At 37.9% G+C, this 13,553-nt stretch overlaps 1 protein-coding gene across 1 annotated transcript in view; it reads left to right on the forward strand.

Moving 5' to 3' along the window:
* LOC111147677 (clavesin 2) overlaps window positions 1-13,553 on the forward strand; it is a 66,115-nt gene that overhangs the window by 4,873 nt on the left and 47,689 nt on the right. Inside the window, exon 3 of the mRNA XM_022503890.1 lies at window positions 7,144-7,318. Coding sequence (XP_022359598.1) covers window positions 7,144-7,318 — 175 coding nt within the window. The remainder of the gene's footprint in view (window positions 1-7,143; window positions 7,319-13,553) is intronic.

Here is a 13,553-nt window from a genome sequence, read left to right on the forward strand (position 1 = left end):
AGGTAGAAGAAAATGTCCCCTTTATTTTAAAACCGCTTATTTCCAACTTCCCAAAGGGAAAAGCAAGATTTTTTTTAATCGAATTTTGAAAAATTCTGTAAAGATCTTGGAAATAACTAATCTGTATAACAAAAAAGACAACATCTTATGTTATTATATTTATAATAGCATGTGAACTAGAGTTAATGTTAGTTGGTATTTTTTGAGTTGGTATGAGTTATGTATTGAAAAAAAGAGTCTAAGTAGGAAGTTATCTGATAACATAAGAGAAAGTATACTTTCTCTTATGTGAAATTTGTAGGGCAGTTTTCTGTGCTTTTCAGGAGACTAGCAACAGTAAATGTGTGTGATATGGTGACCATAAATAAAATAGTGTCTCTTTATACTGCAATGTGGAGCAGGTCAGTTTCAGGTTGTTACAAAGAACTGGACCATTTCTAAAGCTTTTATAGAAGACATGGAATCTTCAAGAAGACCAAGGTAAAATAATACTATTTAGAGTGTACCTGCCTTCTAACATATATAAAAAGTAATTGAAATACTGAAATGTCAGAATGACTTTCAATGTGGTCTGTAGTTTTTCTAACAAGGATAGAACAGGGTCAGATGATTTATTACATTTGTTGAACAGATGATACTTTGGTAAAGAGTCATACAATTTTATGTCATTTCTTTCAGATTGTGTAACATAATTTCTGAAAACAAGAATACATTCCAAAAAATTAAAAGCAATTGAATTTTACACTACATCACTAATATGCAGTAGTCTTCTATGCTTATATGCTGTTTCCTTCCTAAATGATAGTACCCTGCTCAGGACTCAGCAGATACCTTCAAACTGTCCACCTGATTTCAACAGTAAAGTGTGAGGATAGTGTAACGTGAAGCTGGAAGAGCTTATACTATCTTAAGAAAAGGAAGCTTGGAATTAAAGTAGATCCTGGTTTATTTAGACTCTGGAGCATGGAATGAGGTATCTGAGAAGTTGAAATTCACTGGAACATACTTCTTGTGAGTATTCATGAGTAAATTGGGCTCCTGAAACAAAATGATGGCATGCATTCTGATAGTTGGCCTGTAGGTGGTAAGTAATATTTTACCTCATTAGAATTATAAAGTAGTTCTCTATACTTTTGTACATCAAACAAGCATTTATTTGGAATATGGTTAATAGCCATTAGAAAACAATTAAATATAGCTAAACCAAAATGATTTCTAATATAGTGGCAATTCCAAAGCACTGACCATCTTGCACTGTCTGGCTTGTCATGATAAACATTGGTGATCACTTATAGTATTGAAGCTCTGGGAGGGGTAGAAGACCGGAGGGTCAAACATCAGGCCATGATTCTCTAATTTATCCTGGAATTTGCCTAAAAAACACATTATTTTGGTTTATTTATTTCTATTGTGTGGCTTTTTCATGAAAAAGAAAATAATGATATTTGCAAGTTCTGATTGATTTGTGAATATGTAAAATAATGTGGTCAGGGGCGTCTGGGTGTCTCAGTGGGTTAGGCATCTGCCTTCAGCTCAAGTCCTGATTCCAGGGTCCTGGGATTGAGCCCCGTATGAGGCTCCTTGCTCAGTGGGGAACCTGCTTCTCCCCTTCCCTGCTGCTCTGCCTGCTTGCTCTTTCTCTCTGCCAAATAAATAAATAAAATCTTAAAAAAAATAATGTGGTCAGTCTCCAAATTCAAAGAAGGTTATATTGATAACTGATTAACATTTTAAAACAGCCATAGACTATACAAATTTGTTTTAATCCCAGCCACAAAATTTCATTCTTCTCTGGAAGTACACTAAAATAAATAAAACAAAATAAAGTAAAAATTACTAGGAATAGTCAAGGGCAATTAACTAGGCAATTAGGGAGAAACACTCATACTCAGTAATCTTAAACAAACAAACAAAAGAATATGGGCTTAATTTTGAGCCTGATTTTTGAAGATTTCTTGTCTCAGTTTATTAAAGTTTATATTTGTTTATATTTATTTAAATATGTTTCAACATTTCTTCTTACAGTGTTACATATTGTGTCAAGTTCAGGAACCCTTACCCTTCAAATCCTGGAGGCTTCTTGTTCTGTGTTATGGGTGAATTTTGAGATTTGGTCAAAACTGGAATTGGCAAGTGTGGATTCCATGGGACTTCTGTCCCAGCAGAGCTTCCATTCTGCTTCCTTATAAGGAAGCTCTTTTAACAAATATTCTGGAAACTGCAGCTTATTCCAGACTATGCCCTTGGTTCATACCATGGAAATAGGAATAACAACAAAAAATTTGTCCTGAGAAATATTAGTGTAATATTGGAACAAATCTCTGGAAAAAAAAATAGGACGGTCTCTAGAAACTGGGGCAATTATACAGTAATTAGTGAAATAATGATGAAACAACAACAAAGACCAAGAGTGCCAACCTTAAAGTAGGATGTTGATGGGGTCTGGCTTGAACCGGGCTATTTTCATATTTTAGACATGCAACTTTAGAAAAATTGAAGAGAAGCAAATGATTTGAGGTTACTACACTGCACTGAAAGGATGCCTCAAAAGAAATGTTCAAAAATATTTTAAAACAGAAGCCAACGGTTAGTAAATTAATGGTATTCTTAGTGAATGAATAAAATTCATCCATTCTGGGGAAGGTTGAGCTCTTTTACATCACTGAGAGCAGGTGCATATACTTTACTAACATAATAAACAACATTCCTGACTGGGGGAGGGGGGAACATCCATGTCAGATCTTTACAACAACAAGTAACAAACTGAGCAAACAGTACTCAATTCAAATAATTAGGAAAAAAAGTATGCATTTGTTACATACATAGAAATTAGTAGGTGCCAGGGGCAAAAGAAGACACGTAACACATTCTTTGTACCAGCGGGGGGCATTTGACCCCCTGGGAAGAAAAAAAACACAAGGCCCTAAATAACTGTAAGTGCTTAATGAGGGTACTGTTTGGCCATGCTGAAGTTCAGGACCAAGGGGCACCTGTGGGCTCCTTAGTGCTGTGCAGAGAGAACATCGCCTTTTCATTAACTGAATTTAAACTTTTATTGTTTCATTTTAATTCATTAATTAATTACTTCATTTATTCATTTGTTTAAAACATTTTTATAATATGTGTGATGTGCCAGGCACTCTTTTAAGCCCTTCATAAACATTAATCTATTAAATCTTTTTTTTTAAAGATTTTATTTATTTATTTGACAGAGAGAGATCACAAGTAGGCAGAGAGGCAGGCAGAGAGAGAGGGGGAAGCAAGTTCCCTGCCAAGCAGAGAGCCCGATGCGGGGCTTGATCCCAGGACCCTGAGACCATGATCTGAGCCGAAAGCAGAGGCTTTAACCCACTGAGCCACCTAGGCGCCCCTAATCTATTAAATCTTGATCACAATCCTACAAGGCAGGTCCTACCGACATCCACAGTTTGGTGCTGAGGAAGCTGAGGCCGTGGGCGGTTGAGTGTCCTACCCATGCCCGTACGAGTAGTAAGTGAATTGGTCAAACTTTTTCTGTGTGTATAGACAGTTACCCACAGGAATCGAGGAAAAAAACAAATCTAGGGGAAGGAATTCCATCTATCCTTTAGAAAATCTTGACTGAACATCAGGATAGACAATTAGAAAGTTCAGTGGCTGGAATAAATCTCCAAAGACAAAGATTGCTCTTAGCCGACCTTTGTTTTGAGTGTTCTGCCCTAAAAGGAGTTGCCAGTCTGACGTTTGCATTTTTTCCCAGCCCAGTTCTACTTTGTTTTGTTTTGTTTTGTTTTATTTTATTCTGGTGGCGGTAGGTGCACATTGTTTTACCTTTTTTTCCTCACAAAGAAAGACATTATTCCTGTAGATATTTCATTTTCAGTGATTCACTTGTTCTCACTCACCTATAGTCCCACAGCAGTAAGACTAAAGCAAGGCTCAGACAGTTAATCTTCTATGCTCAGTGATACAAGCCAGACAGATGAATATTTCAGAGTTCATGTTTTTTCTAGGGTTTGTAAACCTTTCCTCTTGCCATCCAGACTCATAGGGATGTGTTCTTTCCTTTCCTTCCCCAAAGCCTGCTGCTGCGGCCAGGCTGGAGCAGGTCATGGAACTCAGCATGGGGCCACGCTGGAATTGACTTCCGGTCTGTCTTCTGACACACATGCCAGGGAGACCTGAAAAAGCAGAACAGCTCATGAGACTGTGTTCTAGGTATGAGGCAGCACGGGGAGGGCAGAGAACTGAGGTGTCAGAAGGACCTGGCTCTTCTCATCCAGGCTCCCTGCTTTACTGCCAGGGTGATCCTGGGCGAACCATTTGAATTCTCTGACCCCCTGTGTCCTCATCTCCAAAATAACGGGAACAAAGCGAGCATAGAGACTTTGGGCTTGTTTTGAGATTAAGGTAATGCATTTGAAATTGCCTTGGAAATCTTAAACGATTACACAGAGAGAGGTATTATTATTATTATTACCACTCAGTAATATAAAACACCTAGATAGGTCCATCAGTTTTAGCACTAATTATACCCTGAGGCATTAATAGAGGCAATTCTTCCCCTTTGTCTTTCCCCTCAGCACCTTTCTAATAGGAAGTGCTTCAGACGCGAGAAACGTGGCTTAATGAAAACCAAGGGGCGGGGGCAGCCTTAATGAAGAATTTAATAACGGCTGATTGATTTAGTGACAAAGGGAAATTGCTCGCTGTTGGGCTGTTCAATGTGATGCCCAGATGCCAGTTTTTCCTTGTCAGGCTGAAAGAAAAGGGTGGGGAGTGGGAAGGAAATGACCTGTTTGTGATTCAGGTTGCGCTTTGCATGGGTTGTAAATTGTAGATGACGCCATGCTGTAAACCCCAGGACAGCCCAGGCCCGTTGGCACCCCTGATCCTAGCATGGCCAGATGCAGGAGAACAAGCTTTCTCGCTCTTGATTGTATGTATCGGTAGCAAAGAGGAGGTACATGTGTCCTTCTTGTCTTCTCCATACAGTTTTTATGCATTATCGCAGCTCTGCTATCTTTCGAAAGCAATGGTCTCTATAGTCTGGCGTCCCAGTTGTAAAATCCCTTACTGGTGTTTTTATTTCTTCTTACTACATGCCATGCATCATCCTCTCCAAGTTGATTTCAAATGCAGGCTTTACTTAATGCTGTTTTGGGAAGCACAATCAAGACTCGAGAGCTGCATTAATGTGCTAGTTTGTTATTTATGGCTTTCTTCCAGCATACAAGGGAAGAATTGCAATGGTAGAGCTCCTACTGTTGCAAGACAAGCCTCCAACACGAACACACTTATTGTAGTGGCCTCAGATTTGTAGATTAAAATAGCGAAAAATAACTTTAAAGAGAAGAATGAAGACAGGATTCTTGAAGATATAAAATTCATAAAATCCTCCGTCTCTTGGGAAGATGTTTGATAGACGTTGGCAAGATCTCATGTAACAATGTTCTGCCTATGAAGAGTCTGCTGGGCTGTTAATGGTGGTAATGTGACATGTTTGACAACAGAGGACTGGAGTGTCAAGAGTGGTTTTGACCTGCCCTTTGAATGTGGTTAGCTAAGAGGTTTTAATGTGTCTTCTCTTCAATTGGAGATCAAAATGATTTATATAAAGATCATTTGATTCTCCTTTCAAAGAAAGATATTAAATTTAAAAACTTGGTGAAATTTGCTCTTGAAAACTTTGCAAACCTGCTTGTCTTCATTGCTGATCATGGGATTTGCCTTATATTCCCCTGGGAATAATGATGCATCTGTAAATTTTTCTCTCGATTTGGCCTCAGTTTTGGAAAACCATACTTAAACTGTATTATCTAAAACAAATTGCCTCTTGATGTCTGCTGTTTCTGGTACTATGGTTTATTCTCACCATGGCATTACTGTCTTCCTGGTGAGCTCATCACTTCCACTCCATGCTATGGATTTCTACCCCTAATCCACCAACCCTCCCCATCACCTGTTCCCTGAGGTCAGCATTTCTTTCTCTAACTTTCCTAGATGTCTCCGTCTGATTATCTGAGGGGAAAAAACTTGAAATGTTAACATTTTCATAAATTTGGTGATTCTTCTTGGAATGCTGGGATTCCCTTCTTGAATCATTACTTCATTATCTTCTCAGCTCTAACTACATTACCTCCTTCACTTACTTGAACTTAGGATCTGTGTGTTTTTGACTCTGGAATTTTCCCCCTTGAGCTTTCTTCTCAGTTTAGGATCTACTTTTTTGAGATGTTTACTTGATATATATTTCTGGGTGTACTACATACTTCTCACCGACGCTACAGTGGGCTTTATTCCAAATTCTACTTTTCCAGCCATCCTCCAACTGTATCCTCTTCTTGCATTATTGACTTCGATGAAAGATTTTGCCATTTACCCAGGCTCTGAATCTAGAAAATCTTTGTGTCTTCTTTTACTCTTCCTTCGATCTAGGTCTCTGCACCCAGTTATCAAATTTTAACAAATTTACCCCTAAAAGACTTCTCAGCTCTTCCTTCTGCTGCCTTAGTCTACAGTTAGTGTCTTTACACTCTAGGCTACTTCATTCTACAGAACTTAGAGAGCATTCATTGGGTTCCTACAAGGTGCCAGGCACTATGTTAAGGTGGAAGGCTGAAAAAGATAAAGACTTTATCCCATATCCTTCTTTCTTTTATTGTGTCTTTGTGATATAAACTCCATATGAGAAATTAAAATCTGCTGACATTTTTAACCATAGCCGTTTAACCCCAGTGTTCTTGTTTATTGGTGAAACTCCTTCGAATCCCATTCTCAAAATTTCCAGATGTGAAGGTGTGAAATATCAGTATTCCTGAGGGCATTCTTGCTGCTTCAAAAAGTACCATACCTACTTCTCAGGATAGTTGAGGTGAGATTTTAGAAAATCATAGGAAGGACTGGAGGTAAAGGAAATTGTTGTAAAATATGAAACAAAGTATTTTCAAAAGCATTTTAGTTTGTTTTGGTAGAATACATATTAAATTCTAATATGTCCCCGGAGTGCAGCAAATAAATTTCCTCTTGGAAGATGATTTCTAAACAAAATGATCTTCAGACTCCTGAGGTATTTTAAAGGGAATTTTCAGTGTGCGAAACACTTTCTACAGTGTTGACCAAAGTTGTTGTTAGATTAATGCCGTCCATTTCTGTTGCTGATAGGTACACACTGGTGGATATTTTGCGTGCCATCTTACTTTCTTTAGAAGCCATGATTGAAGATCCTGAGCTTCAAGTGAATGGATTTGTTTTGATCATAGACTGGAGTAACTTCACCTTCAAGCAAGCCTCCAAACTTACACCAAGCATGCTGCGATTGGCTATTGAAGGCCTTCAGGTAAAGATTTACAAATTACCCGGTTTCTCAGTCTTTCCTGGTTGTCTTCTCTTATCTAATGTATTAGAATGACAAAATGTCTTATTGAAAGCATAATAAAGCATAATAAAAACATTTTTAAAAATAGTTCTTAAACTCCAGCACTAAAACACTAATTGGGGAAATGTTTACGGAAGAAAAGTTGAAAGATGTGGACCTTTTAATAGGTGGGGTTTGTACTCCTGGGTACAAACCTCACTATATCTAAGTATAAATGTGGGTGAAGACCTGAGATTTTTATCTTGATAATCAGAACAAAGAGCATGTTTTGGATTTTAATTATTAGCTATTTAGGCTTTTTTGTTTTGTTTCTATTTCTTTTTCTGTGCATTTTAATTATTAGCTCAATATTTGCTTTACTATTCCATTTAACTTCCTGAAGTAGGGATATGATCGTTATTATCTTCATGTTGCCCAAAAAACTGTTAGAAAGGCAGTCAATCAATATGTATTTTGATATTTAATATTTGGAATCACTGTTCTGAGTTTCTTCCCTAGATTTAATTTGGGTTTTTGTTTCTGTTTTGGTGGAAGGGCACTTCTTCCAGTGAATGACACTTACCTGGTTAGGAACTGTAAAATGGAAAATCAATTATTAATTAGTGACATGTCATAAACCTACTGTTGACTATTTCTTTTTAAGTTTTCGGATGTCCTTCTGCTTTCTGTAGTTTGCTTTATGGTACTTTGTATACAATAGTTGTGGAGTAAATTTTAAATTCTTTTAAAAATTTGCAAGTTAACTCTTGAGCGATATTAGTTGCTATTTATTTTCTGTATATTCAACATGCATTTTAGAAGTTTGCAAGTCAACAGTTAATTTTTGTAACTTTCACCGCTGAAAATATCACTTGTTTTAAAATGACTAATTATACCTTTGTCATTCATTAGACCAGAATGCTAGACTTTATTTTTTTTTATGTTGAATAGCCAAAATTATCCAGATCTCTGTTCCATAGTAATTTCTGACTGTGTCTGTAGGCCCCTAAATTGATGGCTGATGACTCCCTAAAAATGGCCCACTTCTTCAGGCAGTAGGACATCTTAACCAAATTGAATTCACAGTTGGGATTTTACCTCTGAAGTGAATAAGGCACCCTGGTCCTTTTTCTCTGCATAGCTTTTTCCTGATGCAGGTTTCCTGACTTGCTCTGGGTGAGTCAGCCTTCCCTCCTGTCTTATCTTAAACAGTATCTTTTTAAAAACTCCATAGAAATAGTTAATATGGGCTGAGAGAGAACACAAGATAAGCATGTTTGGAAATGCATATATCATGTAGAATCAGTCCTAACTCTGCTCTATTGTCAGCAGTGTGTAAAGTGTTCTTCACTTTGAAAAGAAAAAAAAATTGTTACCACAACCATGTTACTTAGGACAGAATGGTAATCCAGCCTTTTACAATTGTGTGTGTGTGTGTGTGTGTGTGTGTGTGTGTGTGTGTGTGTGTTTAATTTAACCGGCCAACTTTTTTCATGAGGGTTGGGCTAGCTTTCAGCTATAAAAGAACTGGAGAACTCATATTATTTGTAAGAAATTGAAAAAAAAAAAAAAAAAGCCTATGTCAAGAATAGACTCAGGGGATGCCTGGGTGGCTCAGTTGGCAACCTAAACGGCTGCCTTCCGCTCAGGTCATGATCCCAGCATCCTGGGATTGAGTCCCACATTGGGCTCCTTGCTCCGCAGGGAGCCTGCTTCTCCCTCTGCCACTCTGTCTGCCTGTGCACTCTCTCTCTCTCTCTGACAAATAAATAAATAAAATCTTAAAAAAAAAAAAAAAAGAATAGAGTCAGTATCAGGTGGGGGGTTGGGAGAGCCTGGTGGTGGGTATTATGGAGGGCACATATTGCAGGGAGCACTGGGTGTGGTGCATAAACAATGAATTCTGGAACACTGAAAAGAAATTAAAAAAAAAAAAAAGAATAGACTCAGTATCTTTCTCTTTGCCAACTTACATGCTTTAAGGAGTCATGTAATAGTAGCATTATAAGTCAGTCCAGGAGGTAGAACTGACAACTGGGATGTGTTTGGGAGCTTCCCCATTAGCTATGGCCACAATCCAAATTTCTTTAAGTGCTAAGTGTCAGCATGATAGGAGCTACAGTCAATTTAAATCTCTGTGTTTGTGTTGGGGAGAGAAAGGATCCCCTCCTCAGGCAGCGACCTGTGCTGGCTGCCTTGTTTCTACACAGAAAGCCCTACACAGGGTTCAATCCCCTGGGATCATGACCTGAGCTGAAGGCAGATGCTTAACCAACTGAGTCCTCCAGGGGCCCCTGTTACTAACCTTTAAACTTAGTTTTTCTCCAGTTTGGATTGATTTTTTAAATGCTCTGTATCTATGTGTCTATCTTGTGTCTATGTCTATATCTATATCTAGATTTTTAAAAATAGTAATTCCAAATAAGAATATAGGATGCGCTTAAAATGTTCCATTCATTGAGACATGCATGATTTCCTAGCTTGTCTTCTACTGAAGGAACATTTTGATTTTTCTAATTATTCCTCTGTTTTACTTTGCAAAGGCTCTGTGAGAAACATTGTTGCGTATTAATCCATGCTTCATGCAAAATGTCAATAAACTCTTTTTTTGAAATTAACATAAGACCAAAAAACGTTTGACGTAAGATATGTATGCAATTTTAGGTCGCCAAACACAACTACTACCATCACCAAGATTCCCAGTACTACCAATAGTTAAACACCTTCCGATGAGCCCAGTCAAAGGAATTAGGAGATGAGGACATTTTTAATAACTCAATGATAATTTATATCATGCTATAATCTTACTATATTATATTTATTTAGGCAAAAATAAAAAATATTCTAAGGAGTTGAAATAAAAATAAGAAAGGTCATCACTGGATCTAGTGCCAGGAAGAAAACTTACTTTAATGATGTATATTATTAATGGGATGATGTAACTGTGCTTTCAAGAGGCTCCATCTCTTTTCTTCTTTAGGTGGTTGTATAACCTGCCTAAATGCACACACCAACCCCCTTTTTCTCAAGCAAGAGGATTTTGAGTGACCTGGCTAGAGATAGCACCTGAAACCTGGGAGACCATTGCTTTTAAGACCTACCTATGATCAAAGGGCAAGGCCAATAGAGAGATAATGTGGAAGGGTGAAAACAGAATGGGCTTTAGAAGCAGATAGGGCTGGGTTTTGATGACAAGCCTGCTGCATACTAAATACTTGGACAAATTACTTACCTTGTCTGAATCTCAGTGTATTCATTTATACCAATTTTAAAGTATTAAATTAGAAATGATACATCTTGTACCTAACAAGTGATAGCAGTGCTCAGAGTAATTGATGTGGATGAGCTCATTTGTCAGGTGGCATTTTCTTCTGCATGTGTGCTGGTTTTCTCACAATCCAGTGACTACTTAGACTATTTAGACTTAAAGCTGATCAACTTTGAGAATCTGAATAACATGATACTTTGCCTTTAGTGCTTAGGTTATCAGTACAGATTGCATTTTTTAAAAAATAACTTTACTGTGTGGTTAAGTAGCAACTAGATATTTTCATGTTAGGTGCCAAATAAAACGTTTTTGTTTTTGTTTTTGTTTTTCATGTTGGAAGCCAAGTGAAAAATGAGATTGTTTCACCTGGTGCAGATTAATCTGTTTTCTTGGGGAGAAACTCCAGGAACAGTTGGGAAGGTAGCAATTGTGGGGATATCTTTGGCCTGGAAGGATGAGCAAGAGTTTGTTAAGTGGACAAGGATAGGAAGAAACTTTTGGACAGGAAAACCTTGGGGAGGTGCTTTGAACAAACATACAGCTGGAAGGCATTGAAGGTACATGATAAAAACTGTTTTGAGGTGGCTAGACCAAGAAATGGATTGAGGCAAAAGACCTCAAGAGGTGAGTCAAGCAAGACTGCCTGAGAACTGTTCCAATGGGAAGGAGGATGGCATTCTGTGTGGTCTAGCCTGCGTTCTCCAGGCATGGGGAGGTTTGGGAAAGGCAAATGACTTGGTCACTCCTTTGTTTTGGAAAGATCTCTTGAGCAGAAGAAAGGACTTAGAAGAATGGAGAAGTTAGATTTAGAGAGCCCCCATACTACCATGGAGGTAACTATATTGATCTCATTTTGTAGGACAGGAAATGAAACTTCAGGGAGTTTAAGAGACTTAACTAAATTCTCTCAAATGACATAAAGACTTGAGTCCAGGTTGTCTGACTCCAAAGACCGGTGTCTCTCGTGAATCTTGTTTTTATTGTTTCCAGGGCTGTGTTTAAGAAAAAGCAGGTAGGCTCAGATAGAAGTAACTGTGCTCCTCCATGCCAAATCCTCATGCTATACTACAAGTGAAATTTGTTTTTGGGATAGGGAGTACAATTCTAACTAAAGAAGTCACAATGGCTGGCCTGTGGCAGAACGATTTTCTTCTTCCCAGTGAAAATCCTCATCGAATGATTGCCAGCCTCTCAGTTCCTTGTAATAAAGGCCAAGTGAAAGGCACTTTTCCATAGTCAAAGAGAACTTTTATCAACACAACCCAGACTGATAAGGTCATGATATTGTTCCAAGACAATTCTGTATGCTTTCTCTGTGCAAAATCTCTAAACACATTTTTAAATGAAAGGCCTCAAACATTTTTACCAACATAATGTAGTTCCTTGACAGATAAGAGGCAACAACAGATATTTTTGTGAAAATAAATTATTTAGACTTCACTGGAAAAAAACAAGAAAGAAAATTATCTTGCTACTTATAAGAAGTTAATTGATTGGGGTAGTCATAGTAACAGGAATCATCTTAGAAAATCAATACAAGATTAAGTGGATGTGACTTGTAGCCCTGGGAAGCCAATTAAAACATGAAATGTTTGGAAATACCTGGAACAACTTAGACTGTTTGAATTTATGGTGAAGCAATGTTCTTTTTAATATTTCTTGTCCTTGTTGTTTTATTTTTATTTTTTTCTCTTAAAATATGACCATTCTTTAAACTCTTCAGTAATGAAAAAAACTCTTATGAAACCAGAATCTCTTGTCATTTTTTTTTTTTTTTTTTGACTTAATACTAACGCTACCAGTGTTGTTCATTGTTCTTTGGACATATTTATCTGTTTTTCCCTCTTAGCTCTGTCCTGCTGTGTCTCAGTGCTTTTGTTTCACAATTTCACAGGAATCCCCAAACTCCATCTGTTGAAAAGTACATAATGTAGTCAAGGCGCAGCTCACTGTCAGGAGGCTGGGCTGTAACAAGGAACTGAATAGCTCTTTGAGTTGCTACATAAAACTCAGATGTAAGGGCCATCCCAAAATGCCTAAATCAGTGCCAGATATTTTAAGAGCCCTTACTAAATAGGACTTGTGAAAGAATAAAGAATATGTAATCAATTCACAGTACTTAATGCCAGTCCTTTCTTCCGTCTAAAGGGTCTAGTGTTAGGAGCAGCCACCAATCTGCTAGCTCTGGGAGAGCTGGTCATTCATGTGGAAGGCAGAAAGTGCTGCTGCTACAAATTCTGGCTCTGACTGTTTGGAAGCCCAGTCCTACCAGGGGGAGCTGGCCAAAAACAGAGCACATGCTAATGACTTGGAACATCACTGTCCAAGGCTAGCGGGTGAGGAGCCCCATTAACTTTAGTCCAGCATTAGTTTGTGCAGTCCTCTAAATCCTGTCTGTAGTTTCTGGAAACTTCCAAATTGCCTGTGTGTGTGTGTGTGTGTGTGTGTGTGTGTGTCTGATGGTTAAGAGAGAATATCAAAAAAGAACTCAGTGAGGTATGGAGTACATTAGGAATTTGTAACAAAACAAAAGGACTCTGTGCTTTGCAACAGTGTTCTTTGCAATGGTTGTTAACCTGCCAATAGTTTTCAGAGTTAAAATGCGACAGTAGCAGAAACTTCTTGCATGCAAGCTACCTTGTAAACTTAAGGCAACATTATTGTGCATTGATGGGTGAGGGCTGAAACAATGCCCATCTTTTTAAAAATGAACTGTATTCATTCAGACAGCCTGAAGGTGGGAGCATTTATTTCCACATTTTGTATGCACAGGCAGAACCATATTGAGAAACAGTGACAAGGGCAGTGTGTAAAAAAAGTGACATTTTGTTCATCACATGCATAGCTGTCTGAGCTAAGTGTGCTTCCTTTCAGTTGTTACTTAACCTAAAACAAATGAGTGAAACCCTTAAAGTTGCTTTATTTCATGGTGTGAGAATGTGGTGGTTT

The sequence above is a fragment of the Enhydra lutris genome, unplaced genomic scaffold (assembly GCF_002288905.1).
Source record: "Enhydra lutris kenyoni isolate GAN:26980312 unplaced genomic scaffold, ASM228890v2 scaffoldscaffold17, whole genome shotgun sequence".
Taxonomy (NCBI): domain Eukaryota; kingdom Metazoa; phylum Chordata; class Mammalia; order Carnivora; family Mustelidae; genus Enhydra; species Enhydra lutris.